The sequence below is a fragment of the Felis catus genome, chromosome D1 (genome assembly GCF_018350175.1).
Source record: "Felis catus isolate Fca126 chromosome D1, F.catus_Fca126_mat1.0, whole genome shotgun sequence".
Lineage (NCBI taxonomy): Eukaryota > Metazoa > Chordata > Mammalia > Carnivora > Felidae > Felis > Felis catus.
In genome coordinates, this window is record NC_058377.1 from 55867522 (window position 1) to 55892232 (window position 24711).

The following is a 24711-nucleotide window of genomic DNA, read 5'->3' on the forward strand; positions in this document are numbered from 1 at the left end:
TAAAATTATCCAAACACAGGTTAAAAAATCTTATATTTTAATTTTCTCCATATGGCATTATAATAATAAAATAAAACAAAAGACTTAGAAGTATGAGAGCTGCTGTGTCATATTAGACAAGTCATTTGACATCGCTGAGCCTCATCTACAAAAAGTGAAATAATAATGCCTATCCCAAAGTTTTCTGTGCAGAATTAAAGAGACCTGAACATTCCCAGCATAATGCCAAGCACATAGTAAGCACTCAGAACATGTTTGTTAAATCTGAATCATACTGCCTGAAAGAGATGGAAACAGCAATTGGCAGACAGACACTCCCTCCCCCACATACCTTCTGTGTTGTTGTGTTTGTCGTCTGTGTTGATGGTTTCGTGAAGGTTATTTTCACAGGAGACATGTGGGGCGGTAAGGAGTTGGCAATGCTCTGCATGATGTTGCTCATCTTGGGACTGCCACTCACAGGCACAGTGATCGTCTTTGAGACCGGAACAACAGCCTTTGGAACTTCCTTTAGGACAACGGGGGACGAGCTAGAAGAATTTGTTCGCCTTCGTTTTCTGGGTTTTTCATCTTCATCTGAACAGCTAACACCTGAAAGGCAATGAAAATTTTGATTTTTAGATCACAATCTAACCTCTCATTTTATACTTCATTTTAAATCTCTGTGTCATCAGTCATCCTTGACTTCTCCCTCTGCCTCATGCCCAAACAGTAAGTCCTATCAATCTTCCCTCAGAAGTTTTCTCTGAATGCCTTTCCTCCTTTCTTTAACCCTGTGGCTCTATCAGGCCTTCTTATCTCCTGCCTATATTTTAGCAAGCTCCTAAACAGTGTCCTTGCTTCCAATCACTCCACTTCTACCCTCCATCCTACTGCCAGTTATAGAATCTCACATCTAATTGTGCCAATGCCTTACCTTAAATCCTTAAGTAGTTTTTATCTCCCTACAAGATGAGGCACTTAAATCATCACTACATCATTCAAGGTTCTGTATCTTTCTAAGAACACAATACAGTTGACCTTCAAACACAGGTTTGAACTGTGCAGGTCCACTAATATGTGGACTTTTTTTCAGTAAATACAGTAACAGTACTGTAAATTTTTCTCTTTTCCTCCGTAACATTTTCTCAGTAACATTTTCTTTGTCCAACTTACTATATTGTAAGAAAACTATAATACATATACAAAATACATGTTAGTTGACTGTTTATGTTATCAGTAAGACTTCTGGCCCACGATAAAAACTATTAGTAGTTAAGTTTTTGGGAAGTCAAGTTACATGCAGACTTTCAACTGCACAGGGAGTCAGTGCCCCTAAGCCCCACACTGTCTAAGGGTCAACTACACCCTGTTCCACCCAACCCTGTGCCCTCCTATAATCCTCCTATAATCCTCATACACCAAATTGCTCATCATTCCCCAAAGCCACCTTACCACATTCTATCCATTTAGAGTCTCTATATATTATTGGTCTACTATTATACCACCTACCATCAATGACCTCTTCATCATCCTACAATTATCATCCTGCAAACCATCTCCTCAGTGAAACTTTCTTTCCCTTACTCCTCTAAGTAAAGCTAATCCACATCCTTCTGTTTCACTTACCCCATGGCAATGTGGCCAATCAGCCTGCACATCTCCCCTTATTAAGGGGCTTCCAGAGGGCAATGACTAAGACTTATTGGTTTGTTTCCCTAGTACACTGCCTTGCACATATGAAGATAGATTAATGAATAATTCTATCTCAAACTAATGTTTGTGTGACTTCTCAAAATAAAGCAATAAACTTCCTATTATTTGAAACTGTATATTATGTGAAAAGGTTTCTTCGTGTTTGAGATTCACTTTCAGGTTTTTTTAATGTTTAATTATTTATTTTTAAGAGAGAGAGAGAGCACGTGAACACATGAGTGGTGGACGGGCAGAGGGGCAGAGATCTATAAGATCATGACCTGAGCTGAAGTCGGAGGCTTACCCAACTGAGCCAGCCAGGAGCCCCCCACTTTCCATGTTTTAAAAAATGATCAAAAAACAGCTCTTGGGTCACCTGGCTGGCTCAGTCAGAAGAGCATGTGACTCTTGATCTCAGGGTCATGAGTTCGAGCCCCACGTTGGGTGTAGAGATTATCAAAAATAAATAAACTTAAAAAAAAGAATAATTAAAAAAAATAGATCTCTTACAATCACCTTGGCTAAATCTGCAGAAATCAGATATAACCTTAATAGTTTCAGATTTTTAGCTTTTTCTTTATGAACTAAAGTCTCAACTGTTTTTGTAGACTTTTTAAACAAATTAAGTGAGATAACCTTAATAGTTTCAGATTTTGGCTTTTTCTTTAATGAACTAAAGCCTCAACTGTTTTTGTAGACTTTTAAAAAAAAATTAAGTGAGAAATGTAAAACCTTGCAACATACATAGGAAATCTCTAGAGAGCAGACATAAAAAAAAAAAAAAAGTGTACAGCATGACTCATGGAATTGGTAATAAAATAGAACTCACACCTTCAATTTTTAGACTTTAATTTAAACAAGGTTGACAATGACCTAAAATCAGTCCTAAAACAGCAAACTCTACATCTAAAAGTTACAAAGAAATCAAGTTTATAACTATGTTGAGAAAAATGAAAATCAAATATTAATAATCTCCAGTTGATAAAACAAAAACAAAAATAATATTGGAATAACAGGCATTAAAACCAAAAAATGACCTGGTCATTAAACTGCTCCACAGAATAGAACCGAAAGGTTAAAAACTGCAAATAAACTTCAAAAACTTATAGTTAACTAGAAATATAAAAGATGGGCTCTCTAGAATGTATCACTGAATCTAACAGTTGGATGATATGTTATATAAACAATTTTTAAAACAACATTACAAAGATTACAATTATAGGAGTAAACACTGAATAAGTCACCTAAGTACATTTTGTCAGTTTCCATTCCCATTTCTATTCCATGACAATCAAAAACAAGTGAATTCTTGAAAGACAGTTCAAGGCAGATTTCCCACAGAGAACAAAAAAAGAAGTAATTTCTCAACCCCCAGAACTGATTAAAAAGCAATAAATACTAGTCACGTGTAAAGAAAGGAATTCTTTAGAACCTTCAAAAACTAACCACTGCTAAATAGCCAGTGGACCGATGATTTAATCCAGGAAGGAAGATCTAATCAGAGCCTATGTTGCAGCATTTAGCCAAGATGGCCCTGATAACACTGAGAATATCACTTACTTTTGACATAAACAGTACTTCCACTTGGCAAGACAACTACATTGGAGGCAGGACTGGCAGGTCTTGGAGACTTAACCGTTGCTATGCTGCCACTTGGAACAGGGGTAGAGGTTGGGGTTGACGTGGTACTTGTGTAGGAATAGCAAACCACTACTGAAGAACGATAAAAAAGTTTGCTGTTAACTTTCACCAAAACTGTCCACGCATATACAGAAAAATTATTTTTTTACTGCAGGCCAATTTTAACATTTTCATGTGATCAGAAGTTAGAGGCCATTAGGTCCATTAAATTAAAAGGTATAATAACCTTTCCTGAAAATCATCATTTCACTGGGTTTTCCTCAAGTATTTAATAGCTGTCTACAGGTGACATTGCCAATGGAGAAGAGCACAGTTACAAAGAAATCAAGTTTAAAACTATACTGAGAAAAATAAAAATAATTTTTTATTCATGGAAGGAGTTAGACAAAAGGCAAATACTTGTATTCCCTTTTAATAGTGATAGCAGCACCAATGATGGAGTGATGGATAATTTTTCCCTAACCATAGCAATTTCCAACTTGGCTACTGGGGGGAACCACGGCAAGATTACTTTATTGTAAAACAACTTACTAGTCCCTTGCCATTGAAGCAGTGCAACACTAACCCAATAATGACATCATATGTCAATTTCTTGAATAACAACAACAAGCAAGAATAGTTCATAGGCACCATTTACTGAGTTCCATGCACTATGCTAAATCCTTTCCATATATTATCACTAATTCTCACAACACATGCTCATTTTAAAGATGAGAAACCTTAAGGTTCACAGAGTTGCTAGACATCCCACAACTAGGAAATGGCTAACTAGGACTCCAACACAGATTTGACTACCGGAAATCCTATATTCTTTTCACTCTACCACAAAGTAGGTGGATAGAAAAAGTAAAAGTGCGAAGAAAAGAAAGATACCTCTCCTACAACAAAGGAAACAAACTCAACACAGGCCCAGGTTGCATATTAATACCTGTCTCTCTCTAAATACAGCTTCCTTCAGCCTAAAACAGAGCCTGGCATGCATGAAGAGTGTCTTATCCACTCCAAAACCCACTGCCAGTCAAGAAAAGACAATTCCCCAAAGTAATCTGACAACTGCATATTCAGGGTTATTTTCAAGCAACACACAACTAAGCTACTAGAATCAATATGCACTCTTGAATTTAATATTACTCTTGGTGACTTCAAGAGAATTCAAGAATTTTTACAGCATGTGCCAATTACTAGATTAAGTAACAATGAGAAAGCCTTCTCCATCTGCCAGGCAATCCCTAAAGGATTTAGAACCCTTGACTAGAACTGAGAAGCACCATATAGCATTGATTCCCGAAGATAGAAAACAGAGTTTTATTTTCGAAGTAATCAGTTAGGCATCTTTCTCCAGCAGGTAAATGACTTCTATCATTTATTTTCCATGTCACCCATCAAGCTCTTTTATCCACTTCTAACAAGACACACTGATATCAAGAATTCATTCCAAGAAGGCTTTTTGCAATTTTGTTATTAATATAATTCACATTTTGAACAAACAAGAGATTTTTTTTTGGCTGAGACTAAAAACTTGGCAGTTTCTAGTTTCAGAATAAGAGTTGCTCACTATGTTTTTCAAGCTTCATACAGTGGGATTAAAAACAGATGAAAATCAAGACAACTGTTCTTGAAGAATCTGAGAAAAGTCTTTACACACAGAAATAGTTTTCTACTCACCTTCCTTGCTTCCTGTTTCTGCAGGCACTGGAAGAGATGCATTGTGCTGGATAGCTGCATTGGCAACAGCATTAGCTGTTACAGTGAAGGCGGTTTGGGGAACCAACCGGGGCATCAGTGGGACCAATCGACGACCTTCAATGGACCATTCTGAAGAGCTATTAGGTCCAGACATACTAAACAAAAAAGAAAACGCTGCTACAAGGGTTCTCAATCACTAAAAATGAATCAACTATTTTCTCAAACAAATATAAGTTTTGAAATTATCAAAAGTATCCTGAGTGAATAGGAGAGGCTTAACTTTAAGCAAGCAAAATCAAAATTATGGATAATTATCAGAATTCAAGGGATTTCACATACACTTAAGTTTTTACACATTTTATTCTATTATCTGAATCTTAGAATGAACACAAATGAAACTATGAAAAATTTTCCTATGCCTTCTAAATACTGACATCATTTTCATTAGTTTAAATCTGGTATTGCTAACGAAAACTAGTGTATCTACTAACTTTTAGAACTTAATTTTGTAATTCAACTAAAAAGGTAAAACGTACTAATTTATTTTTAAAATCAGATTTTCCTTAACAATTAAGGATAGAATTCACTGAACCTTTGCAAAATTATCTAACTGCCTGCATGGCCAGAGGTTCTAAGGCTTTCAAACAAGGGAAACTGAGGCAGTAAACGAGGGAGACCAAGTATGGAGGGATAGAAAAGGACTATGTGCATATATACATATCTATATAGATATATGTATATATATCTATATATCTATATATCTATATCTATATATATATATCACTGCATGTATCACTGACAATGTGTTATATTAGTATGCTTCCTGTTAAAAAACAGACTAGATCTGAGGTTACTGGAAGAAACCTGTCACTATTTTAATTTTACTTATACCACTCTTCACTCTAAGAAGTATTTGAGGCCATTGAACTATACCCCTAAGCAGACACTATTCTGTTTCTCCACTCTAAACTTCTTGAGCAAATTTTATCCCAGGAATCCAATTTAAATATGGTTGAAATACGAAAGGACAGTTGTGTCACTTCTCTTGATTTGACTCCACAAAAAGTAGTTGTGTCACTTCTCCTAGTGATTAGTGTCAAGGTTTAAAATTCACCCAGAATCAATTAATCAATCTCTTTACTAAGTCAGAAATATTTCTGCACCTTTTCCAAACCAAAGATTCTATAACCCAATCTAGGGCTTAAGAGTCTGAATGTCCACTGATTCTTCATATTTAGACAGCATACACAAAAGCCCATAATGGGATGATGATGATGATGATGATGATGATGGTGATGATGGTGGTGGTAGTGGTGGTAGTTAACATCAACTAAGCACTTACTCTATGTCAGGCATTGCTTTAAACATTTTCTATGCATTAACTCATATAATTCTCTCAATAAACTGGCAATTATTATCTCCATTTTGTGGATGGGGAAATTGAGTCACTGAGAGGTTAAATAACTTCCCTAAGGTCACACAGCCACTAAACGTTTCCTTCAACAAGCATACATCACACTACTGACATTACTTGCCATACAACAAGTAGAAGGCACACAATTTTTCAAAAGGGTTTTATGCCTAACATTTGCTTTGACTTATACTAATCGAGCACTGTTGTCTAATTACTACCAACCTTCACCAAATGGAACAAATAAATTACAACTTGAGAAAGATTTACATTCAGTTCAGAAAGGAATCTCTGTAGTTGATGAATCTAGTTGGGTTACTACTACAAGAAATCTGCAAGTTGTTTAACATAATCCTACCTAATAAAACAAGGGAAAGAGGAATTCCTAAGATCCCAATTAACTCCACAAATTTGTTATATAATGCAATTTATTGTTTGCATAATCTCCAATTTGACAGTAGTTCTGAAACAGAGAATGGTATAAATAAGAGAAACCGAAATGGGCGACACTGACTGTCAAAGGAAAAATTCTAAGAACTATTTAGCATTTTCTTGGCTTACTCCTCTTTTGGTATCATTTTATTAGAATATCACCAGTAAATTTGCTTGGTGAGTTTACACACAAATAATGTCTACACTTACCTGGTGCATTGTTTAAATGGTGGCAGAAATTTGGAAGATTAATAATTTGAAACACACGAATATTTGCTATCGAAAAGACAGATTTTGCAGTGCAAAAGATACAACTGCAATTTTTTTAAAAATCTAGAAATCTTCCAAATTTCTACTCATGCCATCATGCTCAAACTTTTTTTTAAGTGAGTGAAAAATTATGTTAGAATTAGATTAAAAATTCCTATTTACTTAGTAATGAGGGTGTGAATATGCATTAGTTGCACAAATCATTTAAACTGAATTTTACAGATTTTTGTAAAACTCTCACTCCAGGACTTCCCTGGAATTCCTAAGTTTCAACGTAAGGATCACTTCTCTATTTATATTAAGTATGGCAAGGGAGGTAGAAACCTTGCTCTAGCTCCTTTCCTGAGAAATCTAACATGATACTAATGAAACTATCTTGGCCTTCACATCCTGTCGTGTGTAGGGCACCAACAAAAACTCCTTACTCTCATATAGAAATTCACAAAGTATCCTATGAATGTTTTTGGCTTATGGGGAAGGAGTTTAAGAGAACAGTAATTCCAGACAGCCACTTTTTTCCAACACTAGAGACAATGCTGGCAAGAATGGTGCAATTAAAAATTTTGGAGCCCCTTGACACTCCAGGCTTTGCTATTATAACATTCTGACATGTTTCAAAACTGGATTAGAGTACCAAACTTAATAAATGATATGGTGCCAAATAATAAACGCGTGTTATACTTGGAGCCATAAGCAAGGCTTTTCTTTGATCCCAGACACCCTGCTCCTTTTGTTTCCACTTCCTTTGTGCTCAGTCTTCTCGGCTTTCTCTTCACCTTTCAACCACATTCCTTCTGGCCTAAGCTGCTGTTTGGAGTGGGGGAGGGACGGGAGAGGAGAAAGGGAATGCAGTCAGTTCAGATGCATCCCTCTTGGGCTCCAGTTGCTTTTTTCAGGCTCAGGGTATGAAGACTTCCTATAAATAATCTTTGGATCTAGGTTCTGGTGCTACTTCTGAGGGAAAGAGGGCAGAGGAGATGTCGAGAATAAGGAATCTATGCCTTCCTCACCAAGCCACACTCCCCGACCCTTGGGCTCAACAAGTAAAATACGACACCTAGTCAAACTAAAACCATGGCATAAAATATTAAAACAGGAGTATGGAAAGACCTAAGAAGCTTAAAATTATACGCTGAAGGAAACTCTTCAGAAAATTAAATTCATGTATTAAAGAAATCAGAAAGGAGAGAAAAAAAAGGAAACAGGCAGATAAAAGCCAACTCTCAATTATCCATGCTAACAGAGAGAGGAGGGAAAGGGAGAGGTCAAACAGATTAAAGAAATCCACATATTATCCAAAAATACTTTGGCATACTTGTAAATTCCTCCACCAAACCATTTTCAGGATAACTAACAAGTAGTAAAATGACTAATTACAATTTTCACCTCCTCTCCCTTCCCACCCTCTGGCTAGAGGTACTCCCAAGCAGCAAAATGGCTAAAAGGTGGGCAGTATTAGGAGGGGGAGGAAGGGAAGAGAAGGGAAAGCAGAGGGCACGGTTAATTCGTAAATGGGAACATGTGCCCGTGAATAATTGAGAGCTTCAATTTTGAAATAAATACAAGAAAAAGCCTGAAATAATAATAACCTATTTGCATACCTGTAACTTGGTCTTTCACCCAAATATAAGGATAAATTCATTCTTTAAAGGGGAAAAAAGGAAAAGGAGACTAAATAAATGTTATCCTTTAAGTATGAAACTGATGCATCAACTTACAACTAATTGTCCCACAATACTGTTCCAATGCTTTTAAAGTACTAGCTTTGCCTCTAAGTGCCTCTGAATGTAAGCGATTGTTTACTACTTTATTATCTAGCACGTAAGCATCCTATTACCTTCTCAAACTAGAATCTAGGCTCAGTTATTATTTTGAGAGCATCCCAATTCAAAAGTTTAGAGCAAATTAAAGAAGGAACACATTAATATTTGAATGTTTCAACCATGTTGGCCTGACAACTAAATACTTAACGTCTACAGTGGAAAAATTCCAAACTTCTACAGTGCATACATACCTACCACTGAAAAATCTCAAAATTCAAATACCTAATCCTTCAAACTACACAGTTAAAAAGGTAGCACCCCATTTTATAAGTTAAATAAAATGAGGAACAGTAAAGCACAACAGGAAGCTAATGGATCTACAGGGCCAATTCAAATACTGCCAATTGGTTTAAACATACCATTTATCACATTATGGAAATGCACTGAATTTTTTCCTTTAGTTTTATTTCACATTAAGACATAAAAATAAAAAACAAATGAGTTATACTCTAATGTATCTTATTTTATGAAATGTTCCTGTCATCCTGCATAAACATTTAAAGGATAATTTCTGCTCCTCTCTATTCTGTAGGAGGCACTGTCTCCATAGGCACTCTCCTAATGTTTGATCCCTGCCCTTTGTCCTCTACCACCCTCCACCCCATCTATCAAATAGTTATAACGATCTGAAAACGATTTTGATAAGAATTGTTTATAACTTTATTTTGTTGGCTTTTTAACGTAAACTAAGTAAGATACATTCATAATTCTTAAAAAATGCAGAACATAAATTTTTACAATCTTTTTTCTGAATCTCAAAATACATGAAATATTAGTCAGTTACAAAAAAATTTATAATGCCTATTTACAAAGCAATATACATACCAAATACCATTACAAAGAACCTCTAAGGGGCTGCTGAATTAGGGGAGCATACTACTTTATTATTGAACTTTGCTTCAAGTTAAGTGAATCATCTGCTGAACTGTGGTGGCCTTTAGTTATGCAGAGATTACACTGTAGTGGGATTTGACCTCAGTACTTAAAGCTTGCCTGACCAAATGCAAAAACATAACCAAGTGAATAAACAGGTAACACCTCTATGGTCAGGATCCCTGAGTACAGAAATAATTACTATTAAGATAAAAGACTCAGGAATCTGCTATACAATCGGAAGACTGTTTCAAAACTATGTTATACTACGTAATAAAAAATCAGGGGTTGTATGACTAATGGCTTACTTATGTGCAATTGTTGTTAACCGTTCATCGTTTACTGCTCTCCGAACTTCAGCACGGTGGCGCTCTGTTGAGATGCTATGAAAAAAAATAGCCATTATAGAACTCTGCCAAGCAGGCAGCTCTTTTCTATACTTTTATTAATGTTCTAAGTCAACATTCTGCTTGGGGAAGAGGGGGGACAAGATTGATTTGTGAAAAGATATAGACAGGGGCCTAATATACACCTTCAGATGCTTTAATTAAAATCACAAGGAAGGGTTCATAATGATTCGGTGTAACTGCAGGATTAGTTGCAAATTAGGAATCATAGGAAGACAAATCAGCTTGATATCAAGTCATTACTTCCAAAACTCAGAAATGTCAGACCATGTTCAAGATTAGCAGAGGTTCCTGTTATCTAAATACGCAAACAGCCACTGAATGACCCCTAATCGTGGTTACTAAGAGGATTCTGGCACTTGGAAGAAAGTCTTCTGAAGTTTTTTCTAAAGCTTAAGAGTCTATAATTTTATGTTTAGTAAATATAATAAAGAAACAAAAGTGGCAAGATAAGCTATCTTTTTCCGGTGGCTATATGCTATGTTCAGTGAATATATTCAGTGAATTTTATGTTCAGCGAATATAATAAAGAAACAAAAGTGGCAGGATAAGCTATCTTTTTCTGGTGGCTATATGCTATGAAATTTGACACCAGGACATTACTCCCTTATTACTCAACACTTCACCTGTATGTCTTCTACCTCACGTTACCATTACGGTAAAAATGTGCTTATATTGACCCTGATTAAATACATGTAAGGTTAACACTAAACAAGTGAAAAAAAAGTTAGCCCCATTCCATTCATAAATACTCAATAAAATGAGTATCACTCTTCAATTGTAATCTTTGCTGCTTAAACTAAATCCATAACATGGGTCAAAATATTTAAAGGGCTAGAAAGCAGATTTACGAGGAAATATAAACAACAAACAGAAAATATATAAATTGTTAAACATGAAGACAGTAAGATTAAGGATTTCACTTAAATTAAATTTAAATCCCTAAATTAATGGCAACTAAATATAGGAAAAGCCTCTTCCCTATTTTCATTTAAAAAAAGAATAGGACAAAATGGTTTTATATGTAGAAAGGTAACTTCCATTAAAACAGAGTATTTTCTGAAAAAACTCAAGATGTCAGAATGGATCAAGACAAGGCATCTAAGAATTCCATTCACTAGAATTTTTTAACAAATTTAAAGTGCCATTCTAGCAGGAAGCTAGGGGATAAACTATCCTTAGGGCTATGACTATATAAAACCACCCATTTCTCTAAATTAAGACAACAACTAAGAAGTCTCCTTCTTCCCTCCCAACAAATGCCACTGGGCCACTCTAGGTCTTCAGATCTTGTTGCTACCAACCCTTCTTTCCTTCACCCAGGTCAAAACTACCTCCCCTTCCCAGGTGACCCAAACCTAAAACTGTCTGCCTTAAACCCTTTCTGATTATAGAATAAATGATAAATTATATAACTCTCTGTAACAAAGCCTCCACAACTGGGATGGGATACCTAAGCACCAACAACTTGAATACCTCTGTCTTCAACTTGAGAGTAAAAAGTACTAAAACCCCTAAAAATGAAATTTCTAGAGTCATGTCTCACAAATTTTTATGATAATTTACCTAAGAACTTTTGAGAGTTCTCCAAGAAGATCTTTCTTTTCCTTGGTGAGATCCCCCTGTGCCCGAAGTGCACTGATAACTCCAGCATATGCCTCCAATTCTAGAAGAAGAAAATTATTTTATCAAGATAGGCCTTCAATATTTTAAAACTATGGCTACATATAGTGAAACTTCAGGGCAAAAAAACCTAGAAATCAATAAAAAAAAATCAATATGCAAAATTTTAAAAATTCCTCTCAAAAATCCTATCTAAGAACGTAGATTAAAATGTGGCTTTTATAATGTTTGTATATTTTTTTGCTGTTGTTATTATCTCACAGAAGTCACATATATAAGATGCTTAGGTAGAAAAATCCAATGGTAAATACTATCTTGCACATTATCACTGAAGAACACTTAACTCAGATGCTACCAACAATTAGGAATAGGCTCCAAGTGATGTAAGGCTGATAAGATAAATTTTTAGCTTTACTGACAGGTACCTACACTGACCAATCCTTAAAACAATTCCCTAGGCCTGCCTAAAATTCAAACTACATTCTACCTCCCTCCTGGGGTTGAGAATATCATGAGCACTGTCCAGTAGAAAAACTCCTAGAACAAGAGTCAAATGACCAGATTCTGGCTCCAGCACCACCACTCACTCACTAGTTGTGTGACCTTGGACAAGTCTCTTCTCATCTCTGAACCTCAATTTCTTTATCTAGAAGAGACTCTGAAGTTATCTTCCAGATCTAAGATCCTCTGCATCTACCATCAAAATGACTAAGGCAAGTTAGGAAACATGAGTTGCTCTTATGGCAACAAGGATATAATACACTGAACCCTAATGCCAGACAGTTTGGTTTCACTATTTTTCCACAACAACAGCCATTATGAAATGAAACTGTCAATCTCTGACACTGGTTAGACTCTTGATATCATCTCAGGTCATGATCTCCTGGTCCTCAAGCTGTGATCTCAAGGTTGTGAGATCAAGCCTTAAACTGGGAATGGTGCCTGCTTGGGATTTTCTCTCTCTGCCCCTTCCCCTACTCTTCCTCAGTCTCTGTCTCAAAATATACAAATTAAAAAAAAAAAAAAAAAAAAAAAAAAAAAAGACAAGGGCGCCTGGGTGGCTCAATCAGTTAAGCATCTGACTTCAGCTCAGGTCATGATCTCACAATTCGTGGGTTCGAGCCCCGCATCAGGCTCTGTGCTGACAGGTCAGAGCCTGGAGCCTGCTTCAGATTCTATGTCTCCCTCTCTCTCTGTCCCTTCCTTGCTCATGCTCTGTCTCTGTCTCTCTAACTCTCTCAAAAAATGAATAAATGTTAAAAAAAATTTTTTTTAAAAGACAAAATAAGATATACAACCAAAAACTCCTCATTGGCTCCCAATAAGCCATGCCTGCCTCCCAGCATACTCCATGGAAGTTGTACTACTTTGTATAGTCCTCTCCCACACTGACTCTGGGCTTGGCACGTGCCTTGCCTTGGCCAGTGGAACATTAGCATACCTGATGCAAACAGAAGCTCAATACGCATTTGCCCACAGGGCCTTGCTACCTTGAGATAACCAAGATGCAAAGAAGCCCAGGATGAAAAGCCACATGGAGAGACAGGCCCAGCCATCTCAGCTGAGCCCAGTCAACCATCTAAGCTACCAGTTGAATACAACCACGTGACAGAATTCAGAATTCGCTCAATCGGTTAAGTGTGTTAAGTGTCGACTTTGGCTCAGGTCATGATCTTGCAGTTTGTGAGTTCAAGCCCTGTATTGAGCTCTCTCTACTGTCAGTGCACAGCCTGCTTCAGATCCTTTGTCCCCCACCCTCACCCCTCCCCTGCTCACGCTTGTTCTCTGTCTCTCAAAAATAAGTAAACACACACACACACAAAATAAAAGAAAAACCCCCAGCATCCATAGCATCAAAAATAATAATAAAATAGTTGTCTTAAACTATGAGACAAGTATACCTGAGCAAAACTGAATGATGGGAAATAAGTGTCCAAACTACATTTATCTTCTTACTCAATTCAAGTTGCTACTAGTTAGTATTTGCTACTTCCTAATGCCGGACACCCAAATAATAAAGGCATGCATATCTGCATCCTAAGTACTACACCAATAATAAACTAATAGCCTCGTTCAGTTCATGTTATTCATAGTTCTGACAATCAAAACAAGACCTTTATATAGTAGAGTGAGTTGACTATATTAAACAGAAATGTCTGGTCCAACTGAATTATCCCATGTGTAAACACCCTGTATATTCAATCTATGCTGAATACTATGTAAATGTTTCATGGGGTCTCTCTGGAAGGAAAAAGCTTTCCCATTCTGGAGAAGTGAAGAAAATACTTAGTCACAGGAAATGTGTATTTCAGCTTTTATCATGACCCAAAGTAGAGTTCAGAAAGGCACTGGGGATAACCAACTAAGAAATCACTATACTAAAAGCTTATGCCTCATTTATGGAATATTTTATTCAACAAATCAGTACTGAGTCCTATTATAGATATCAGATAGTATGCTAAATTCTACCTTCAAGGAGTTAACCTTAGAATAAAGCTACAGTGAAACAAGTCATCAGACAATTATGATACAGTTTATAATACAGTGGTAAAAGCACAGAGGGAAACACATCATCTGATCTAGAAGCATAAGCTTTAATCAGAAGTGTGCTCTAAGCAAGCAGAGGAGAAAAAATGCAAATGTGCAAAAGGAACAGGAAGAGTAAAAGCAAATAATATCTCATATAGACATCAAACTTCCAATAACAGTCAGTGACCATTTTCAGAGTTTTACTCTAGGGAAAGTAAAAACATGTCTGTACTCGGACAGTCATTAATTCAAACCAAACTATTAATTGCACATGACTACTATTACAAGGTACCATGGAGAATGATTATATAAATAAAACAAAGTGCCTACCTTCAAGGTAATTAAAATCCAACAAGAGATACATATACAGGAATAAAGAAAGATAAAAATGGAAAAGTCGTTTGGGGCCAGACTAAGCCTCTAATTCCAAGCTAAAATGCTTTTATTTGATAGGACTCTGTAATTGACTGAATGTGGAAATGACAGCAGAAGGAAAGGAACGAAGTTTTACAGTCTGCAAGCTATTTAGGAGAAGGGCAATACCATACAAAGAAATGGAGAGGTCAGAGAGAGGAAGTGGCATGAGGACAAAGAAAAAGTTCACTTTTGGCCTATGCAGTTTATGGTGATCAAGATACTACTTCAAAAAGAGTGAAATTAACTAAAGAAATGTGGCAAAGATTTTTGACATTTCAAGTGTCATTCCAAGTCTAACTAAAAAATCATAGACAAAAGTATGAGGTGGCAACCTCACACAAAACTGGGACTCAGACAACAGTTATCATAGGTACACGATTCGAGGCACTTCCTCCCTCCTCCAGAAATTCACTCATTGTAAAGAACCTTCACTGGCTTCCCAACCTCCTTCACATTTGATTTCCATTTTGATGGGTATCCTCAGATCCTGACAAATATCAAACTTAGTTGAATTTCTGGCATTCTTTTTGGTGCCATTCTACTGTAGTGCTAACTCTAATGATACATAAATATACGCAAACACCACAGAAAACAAAAAGATTCGCCAAACCACTTTTATAAAGTCCTCAACCCATTCCATTTAAACAAATCAGTCATAAACAACATAGTCCGTAAAGCCCCAAGTTGGAGTTGTAGCTCAGGAATGGTTTTAAAAAAAAATAAGGCAGAGGAAAAGCAGGCTAGAAGGAGGGAAGGAAGCATTTATCTATTACTGGTCTGTTTAACGTATCATAAAAAAATTCTCTATCCCAGTTTCTTTTTATTTAAGTAAAATCTCAATGTTTAACATCTTATGTTATATGATTTATAACTATTTTTGGAAGGACAAACCTAATTCTTAAAATATTTTAAGTTAATTCCTAAATACAGTACTTTCTCTAAACTTTGGACCTAGAGCTACTATTTGAAGGCAATTCAAAGGTTTCATTGTTATGATAATAGGCCAACGGGTGGGGAGGAAGTCTTTCTGCAAATCACTACCAAGGCTCACCTCCCAAAGTGAAGGGTCATTGAAGACGACGTTACCCGGCAGGAAGGCTGTTTTCTTTTGTACAGAAACAGCTCTCTAGCAACAGTACCCACACAGCTCTGGCTAAAGTTAAAGATAAATTTAGACTTAAAAGTTACCATTTTTATATTTAAACATAATCTCTTGACTCAAGGCCCCAAAAGCCCAAAAACTCTAAGCCAGTCTACTATACTTGGGATCTGTTCCTCCGCAATTATTTTAGCTATGAAATTAATACAAGCCCAACTTTATAAATGGTAGCTAGCAAATTATAGCAATTGCATGTAAGTGTGTAGAAAATCATCCTCAAATTAGTACTAAAAGTTGGATGTAAGGTTAAAGGAAAAATATGATAAAAGAATGATTGCCTCAAAAAACTCTCTAAACATGCTAAAATACAATGCAAAAAGGTAGTTTAAAATAAGAGAAATCCTCGTAGTGCTCTGAGGGAAAATAAAAAGGGTAAATGTTACTAGCAGGCAGCGCCAGGGCAGCTATGATTCAGATTTACATATAGGAATTCCCAACAAAAATTTCCTTTGAAGATTCACCTGCAACTACGTTAACGTCTGAAAGCAACTGCTCTAAAACACTATACCCTCAGATGTCAAGCACTGTGATAGGCCCCTTTTATATACAACGAATCCACATAACAAATCTATGAGGCAGATATTATTATGCTTCTTTTACAAAAATGTCAACAGATTTACGGAGATTAAATAAATTGATCTTGCGGGTCATCAGTGATAAGACAAAGACCCCAGGTCTCTGAAATCAAAGCCCACACTTTACCCTTCAAAATTACAGATATCCAAATAACTCATATCCACTTCCAAAACATTTAATGTTCTTTTTTCAAATAATTTTTTCATTTGATGAACATCTACTATGTGCTAGCCTGCATCGACAGTGGTAAAGAAGACAACAAAGTCCTTCTTGGACCTTACAGGCTAAGGCGGCAGTTCTCAGCCAAGGATCCTCATCTGAACCACAGAATACAGAAAATAATTCGAGTAACTCTTTTTCTCAATTTTCCCAAGAACAGTACATAACGATTACAATTCTAAATGCATAAGTTAGTTCATTACATACAATGGATTAGGCTCAGCATTAGTACTTAATTCTCTCCCTAAAATGCTAGTTGAGAAAGGCTGCTCTAAAGGAAAAAAAGCTCAAAATAATTAATTATAAATACAAAGAATGTCTTATTACTGACAGTAAAATATAATTTAGAGAAGTCAGCATAGCTAACATTTACTTAGAATTTAGAAACAGTATGTAATTCACACATACATTCATGAAGGTTAAAAGTATGCTAAAGTGATACTGGAATCATATTCCCTGGGTTACAATCCTGACTCCAGCATCACCTTGGGCTCTAAGCTTCAGTTCTGTCATCTGTAAAATGGAAACAGACAAAAAAAAAAAAAAAAAAACCAAAAACCTACCTTTTCCATTTGAGTGAGGATTAAATGAGATGCTGAAAGAGTAAAAACCTCACAACAGCCCAGTACCCCTCAAGAACTCTTAGCTACTATTTTTATTATTATGGTTCATGCACCTACTAAGTACAGAGCACTATGCTAGGCACTAGGGAAATAACGAGTAAGATGGGGAATACACCTCCAAAAAATTTCTAACGCAGCATGAGATAGGACATCCAGGCAAACAGCCATGACAAAAAAAAAAAAAAAAGAGAAAAGTATCATAGAAAGTCATAAAACATCAAAAATGAAAACCGTACCCAATTTTCGAAGAATCCTTTTGCATTCATCCCTGCTGAGATCCAAAAGGGTTGGCCACACAACAGGCATTGCTGCTTCTTTTTGGTAGCCCCAAAGAGCTTGTCTTCCCTAACAAAACAAAACAAAACAACACAAAAATCAAATTAACCAAGTACATTCAAAAGGCCACTTGCCTGGAGATCCACACCCTAAGAAGTAAAACCAGTAAGAACAATCCTATTTCACCACCACAGTTTCAACTTTTGACAAATGAAGAACTAAACAGCCATTCCGGAGCTTATTATTCCGGCATAAGACAGTGGAAAGAGCACAGGCTTTAGGGTCAGACACCTCTAGGTTCTAGTTCTAGCCTTGAACTCACTGGCTGTGCGATCCTGGGTGAAGGGGCCTATCTGAGCAAAAGTTTTCCCCATCTGGAAAACAAAGGTATTATCATCCAATTCGTCATGAGGATTAAAGGACAGTATGTGAAGTTCTTAACCACAGTGGCTGGCATGTTGTTTAATAAATAGGTGCTACTACTTGATTTGGGCAAGTCACTTGATTTCTGTTGGCTTTCTCATTCAAGACTTACAAGAGAGAAAACACATAAAGCTGCCAGCTCGTTACAAGGGCTAATGGAACTTCAAAAACTGTCTTCTCAAGTCTGAACAATGAACGATGAATTTACACCCAGGAGTCCTTAGACAATCATTTACCAAAATTTCAGATGTCAGGAATTTACTTTGTACTGGGAATTGCCTGGTTCAGAGGATAAAAAGACAACTTAGCGCTGAGGGCTTGAACAATACCTGCTTAGCACACAGCAGATCCACTGTAAATATTGGTTAAGTAGGTGAATGAAGACAGAGGAGAGTAGAATGAATGAGTGAGTGAGTGAATGAATGAATGAATGAGCGAGCTCACTCCCCAGCTGAGGAGTCAGGCACCGAACCGTAATAACTGCTATATCCCGTTGCAGGCACTGGGGCTGCTAACTCCAACTCTGCGCCCGGAGTTGACCGTCCCCCCCCCCCCCCCCCCCGCCCCGCTCCGACTTCCCATAGTCCTCTCAGCTACGAACCAACCCAGAGCTAGGAGAACTGGACTGCGCGCCCCAGCCGGCAGGATGACATAAAGAAAAGGGGTGGGGAGGAGGAAGAAGGGGCAGAGCCAAAGGAATCCGCTCCCTCCACAAGCCAGTCCCCGCCTCCCGACAGGATCTTGGAGGCGGCCGGCGACCGCCCGAACAAGCACCACGTCACGGCATCCCGACGCGTCCCCGCCAGCGCACCCCACCGCGGGGACGCAGCGCACTGGAAATCTAAGCAGCAGTAGCGGGAGCCCGCTCCGGCAGCCGGGATCTCGTGCAATCCTTCCCCCACTCAAGTGTCAAGGAGGCAAGCCCGCCCCGCCCCCTCCCCAAACACGCACTCTCTCACAGCACCACAACAAGAGCAGCCCGCCCACCCTCCTCACTGGTGCCGCTCAGCGCCAACCCCAATGTCAAGCCCACCACCCAAGCCCTTCAGGACCAGTAGCCGGTGTCAGGGGCCACGGTCGGCATCAGCGCCTCGCTCCCTCCTCAGCGGAGAGGACAACGGAGAGAAACTAGGCGCGCGGACAGCCAGGCAGACGACCGAGACTCACCGGGAGGCGCCCAGAGCTGGACCCCCAGGATCCCAGCACCAGGCCTGCCAAAGTCCCCCTCAGCCCACCTCAGGGAGCCCCACGATCCCGTTAGGAGACAACGGAGGATGGGGCTGGGCGCCCCAAGCCGGGGACCAAATGCTTGGCCCGGCGCTCCTCCAGCCCGGCTAACCTGCCAGCTCTTCCCGGCACCCTGTCCGAGAGTCACCCACCTGCCCGGCCTTTCGGGGCTCATCTAAAAGGCTCCTCCGCCAAGACTAGGGAACACCAGGAATTGGGTTTGTTTGCGGTGCCTCAGAAGGGGCAAGATGGCGACAGGCATCAGGGCGCAGGCGCAGCCGCGCGCTGCCAGTCGGGAGGTGTAGTTCGCCTTTCCCGCCTTTCGGAGAACAGGCTCCAGAAGGCTTCCATTCTCCCAGTCCCTCTTTTCCTCCGCGTTTTGAAAGGAAAGAAGAGACATCGCGGGAGGTGCTGGGAGTTGTGGTCCCGACCCAACTCCCTCCTCTTTCGCTGTCGGTATGCTGTCGCAGGCGCAAGGAAGGCCGGGATTGTAGTTTCCCTGGCTTCTCCTCCATACCCTCCTTCTCCGGCTTCGCGCGCCTCTCCTCCAGCTGCCGTCTCCCAACCAATCGGCTGCGCTCTCTGCTACGTGTGGCGTCACGCGTAGAGGCCAAGATGGCGTCGGTAGCTGGAGCTGGGGCTTTGCCGCGACCTTTACTCTAGGCGAGGTTAGGGACGGTAGGAAAGCAGCTTTGTCCCTGAAGCGCTGTTGAGGATTAGGATCGGATTCCTCAGAGTCATGGGAGCAATTGTCAGCGGCCTCCACAGCCCCCGCCAGACGCAAGTCAAGGAGAGAGAATCCACGCGACGAGAACCGACATAGCGGACGTTGCGATTGCCAGAGCCCAGGCTGGCGGTTGCCGAGTTGCCAGTGGAGAAGTGGAACCCGAGCGTTCTTCACTTCGGGTCTCTCTCCACGTGTGAAGTGGGAATGATAGTGGTATCTCGTGCTTTAGCTGTCAAAGGCAAGAAGGAGAAGGTATTTGTTAGAGGCCCTACGACGTGGTAGGTTCATCCTTCAGCCTTTGTTCTTATTTAATCACAGAACAATTGTGGGACGAAGGTATTGTTGCCCCTATTACACGTATGAGAAAGGGGGCCCAGTGTGTAGTTACTCGCGGCCATAAAACCGAAACCAGTGCTTGGTATTGTTGAAGAGTCAATCAAGTGTTGGGATTGCCCTTCCTCCTAAATTGTGTACTTTGGGAAATCTCGGATCTGGTAAAAATGCCCAAGTCAAAGGGGGTTTTTAATATGCTTTCTGGTATTGACAAAGTTTTCTTGTAAAATGGGGTTGATACCACCCTATGGGGATATTGTGATACACAACGTAGGGAAGAGTTATTGTGTGGATTGCGAACCTTTGTGCAAACGTGTGAGACTGGTCATATCCTTGAATGGAGCAGTAGATTAGGAAGAGAAAATAAATAACAGCATTTAAGTTTCTTACTACTGTTTACTCATTGGCTAAAAATACTCTGTAAGGTCCCAGAAAATTGTTATTGTTGAAACCCAAGCCTGCCCCTGCAGAAAGTCTTGAAGTGGGACAGATGACCTCCAGGCCCTCTTCTCCCTCCCTTATCTTGTAATGCGTTCTCTTCCATCTATTTCCCAGTAAATTTAGGTGCCACCTGTTTTCAGGTCAATGACTCAACTTTTGGAAAGATGGTAAAAGAAACTTTTAAATATTTTGTTGTTGAACATACTTTCTTTGATTTGAGCCTTATAGTATCTGAGGTAGATATAGTTTAGATCTTCCCTACCCCCCCCCCACACACACACACACACTATGAATGAGGAAAACACAGAAATTGAAGAACTCACCCAATTTCACAAAGCTAGGAATTGAAGGGAGCTGGGCTTTTTAACCCCAGGTCTTCTGACTTCCAAGTGTCTTCTATACAATAAATGTCAAGGTGACAGGTAATGGAGTGGAAATGGAAAGCCAAGCTGCTTATAAAACTGGCACTGACCACAATCAGTAGCATATAAGTCAGGAATTATAGCTTACTCCTATGCTTACTTAATGTTAAGTATTGCTGTAAGCGTCTCACATACTAATTCATTTAGTCCTTAAAATTTTATGAGGTAGAAACTATTATGTCTAATTACAAATGAGAAAACTGAGGCAGAGAAAGGAGGTTAAATAGCTTGCCTAGAGTCACACATTATAAATAAATGGTAAAGCCAGGACTTAGACATAAGCAGCTTGACTCCAGTGTATGCTCTAGACTAGTGGTTCTCAAACTTTCATGTTCAGTAGGAACCCCTGAGGGTCTTGTTAAAATGCATCTTGAGTGTTTCTGGATAGGTTCTAAGATTCTATATTTCTAACAAACTCTCAATCTCCCACACATCCTCCCTTTCTTCCTAACTATATTTGTATTTTGTGACTAGCATCTGCCTTCCCCGTACTGCCTCTGATTGCTCCATATTCCCAAATATTCCCAATATTAAATTCTTTTCCTTAAGGGTCAGAGTCATACTTCACCCTCAAGAAGCTTATCCTGCCCCTGACTTTTCCTTCTAAGACAGGCATTCCTGCCTCTGCTTCTACACATTGTATTACAAAATTCAGAACATTTGATTTATGGTCATTTGTTTGAAAATCTGACTAGACAATGGGCTCTTCAAGGAGAGATCTTTGCACTCTAGTACCTAGTACATAAAAATAATAGCTAATACTTATCCAGGGCTTTCTCTGTTCCAGATACTGTTTTATACATTAACTTGTTTAGTCTCCACAAAACCCTTTTGAGAATACTATTACCATTTTACGGATGAAGAAACTGAGGCACAGAGACATTAAGTAGTTTCCCCAAGACAACACACTAGTTAGTAGCAGAGCCATGATTTCAAGTTAAGGCACTTTGCGCTTTGAGTCCACGAAATGTGTGATAAATAAAATGAGAGCCATCCTCCAATTCCACAAAAGAAAAACCAAGACTTATTGTCCTACTAGACATAACTACCTCTAGTCTGGGGAGATGTATTGGAGTACAATATCTGTCTCAAACTTTATTCCACTGTTGACCAAGCAGGTTTCTTGAAACAAACTTCTTCAAGGGGCCTACCATCTACCATTTAAATTTTGTAGTGCTATATTGGAGAAGGTGGATTTCACCATTATCATCAAAATAATCTATCAGAAGATCAGAAGTGCTTTGAACAGCTCAGAAAGGAGGTGAAAGATCTGGACACTGCCTCGTCAGCTGACAACTCCTCTCCCTCATTGTCCATGAAACACTGTAGTCTCTACTTCCTAAATAGCTGGCCCCATTGTTTTAGTGGGATGATAGTGAGGCCTCATCACCTGTGTGGAGTGGACTTTTTCCCAGCCCTATTCTTCCAAAAGCACCTCTCCTCACTCCTTGCCTAGTACGTCTATCATACTGCCACTGCTGTCAGGGTGAGCTTACAAAAATTCAAAGCTCACCATGTCAGTCACCGGCATAAGACTTTCCAGTGGTTCCCAGTTGCCAATAGAGTAGTAAAGTTCCAGCTTTTTTACAAGCAAACCCATGCCAATGCAAAGAAATTTCCTTGCATACCTAATATTTTCCTAGAGCACTGCCATCACTTCTTTATCTTGCCAAAAATCTGATATTGTCCTAAAGTTAACTGTTTCTCTTGAAGCCCTTGCAAATGGAGTTCTTCCTTCTATCCCCATCTTCAGTATCTTGAACTAGAAGGAAAGGATGGTATTCTCCTCACCTTTTAACTACCAACTTCCAGATCGGCTACCCTTGCAGTGAGGCTTTCAAACCCTGCAAATTCCATTCAACTGTCATTCCATCTCTCTAGGGATGATGGGATTTTTTTAGGGAGAAGATTTTTAAGTCTGCTATCATCAGCTTGTGTTGCCCTGTTGTCCCTTCTGCCCTTGTCCTTACCAGAAAGATTTTAAAAACCTTCCCCCAGCACTGCCATTCAACCACCCATTTCTTTGATCCTGTGCTTTGTTCTCCAGAACTATTCCACCTCTGAAATCAGTAACTAAGGTATTCCACCTTCTAAACAAGACCTTCTTTTATTCCAGAGTTTTTTTACTCCTTTACCCTCGCCAAACCTGTTCTTCAACTTCAGTGAAATCTACAGTTTACAGTCTACCAGTTCCAGGTTTGTTCCCTCCTCTAGCTCTATTTTCTTCTCTTTCTACGCAGGGCCCTGTGATCATTCAAACTCTGTCTCATTGGCACTTCCAAGTTCATTCAGCTGTCCCTCTCCTTCCACATAGACCCTAAAACAACCCTGTACCTTGGATCAGTTTCTCTCCTATAATCCTCCCCATGTTGATGTAGCTATTAGTTAATTATTGGTACATAAGAAATTATCCCAAACCTTGGCTTTAAAACAAAATAAGGTTTTGGTGGTTGTGGTTGTTGTTGTTGTTGTTTTAATTTCATACAGGTTTTGCAGTTTCTGTGGGAATCAAGTTAGCTGATTCTGGCTTGGAATCTCTAAGAGGTTGCATTCATGATGTCAGCTAGGACAGCTATCATCTGAAGACTGGGGCTAAAGGATCAGCTTCCTAGGTACAGTGAAAACGTGGTTTGCGAGCATAATTCATTCCAGAAATGTGCTTGTAATCCAAAGCACTTGTATATCTAAGCAAATTCCCCCCACAAGAAATAATGGAAACTCGGATGATTCGTTCTATAACCGAAAAATACCCATATAAAAATGATTACAATACTGTTATATAAAACGAAATAATAAAGAAAAATAAAAACCTGCACTTACCTTTGGAAACCTTTGTGGCTGGTGTCAGGGAGACGAGAGAGGAGGATTATTGTGTAGGACGACTTTCAGTATCACTAGCAGAATCACTGCTATGTCTTGGCTCAATGGAATCTTTTTCTGCCTGGGGGCCATTGTATACGCTCACCTGGATGTTGATTACAGTAAAATATTAATAAACTCTTGTCATATAATGTAATTGGCAATAAGGCAGCAGAGGAAAGGGTCTATATATCTGGAGGCAGCCTGACCTACAATGAAGCGAAGCATTCTTAAGCTTACTCGTGTACAGAAAGGCAAAGGACTGTCCATAGGTGCTTTGAAGTGACAAAAAATACACCAGTACCAGTTGTGGGCACCTTCCAACGTTCTGAAAAATCACTGATTTCTGCCAAACACCATGGCCTGAGACTGAGCATCCATGCATGGGAGACGATAACCCACAATCCTGCAGAGAGAGAGAGAGAAGAATCATTGGCTCGGTTGTGATCATGTGATGCATGTGACATTCAGCGTCATGTACTACTCGTATTGCAAGACATCACTTGTTTATCAACTTAAAATTTATTAGAAATGTTTGTTCATCTTGCAGAACACTTGCAGAACAACTTACAATCCAAGGTTTTACTGTAGCTTGTTCACATGGTTGGCAAGTTAGTGAGGGAAGAGGTCTGTTTCTTAC

General features: G+C 39.0%; 1 protein-coding gene across 13 annotated transcripts in view; it reads right to left on the reverse strand.

Annotated features, from left to right (window-relative positions):
* Positions 1-19566, reverse strand: part of EMSY (EMSY transcriptional repressor, BRCA2 interacting) — an 88383-nt gene extending 68817 nt beyond the window's left edge. For 6 of the 13 annotated variants that reach the window (XM_019811782.3, XM_019811779.3, XM_006936909.5 and 3 more), the window contains exons 1-8: positions 19442-19566; positions 17600-17708; positions 11784-11883; positions 10119-10193; positions 8716-8757; positions 4981-5156; positions 3235-3387; positions 332-591 (exon numbers count right to left, since the gene is read on the reverse strand). In XM_019811782.3, the coding sequence (XP_019667341.1) occupies positions 332-591; positions 3235-3387; positions 4981-5156; positions 8716-8757; positions 10119-10193; positions 11784-11883; positions 17600-17669 (876 nt within the window). In that variant the 5' untranslated portion in view covers positions 17670-17708; positions 19442-19566. The remainder of the gene's footprint in view (positions 1-331; positions 592-3234; positions 3388-4980; positions 5157-8715; positions 8758-10118; positions 10194-11783; positions 11884-17599; positions 17709-19441) is intronic. The other 7 variants (XM_006936908.5, XM_019811775.3, XM_003992713.6 and 4 more) reach the window with 5 other exon arrangements.
* Positions 19567-24711: the final 5145 nt, after the last annotated feature.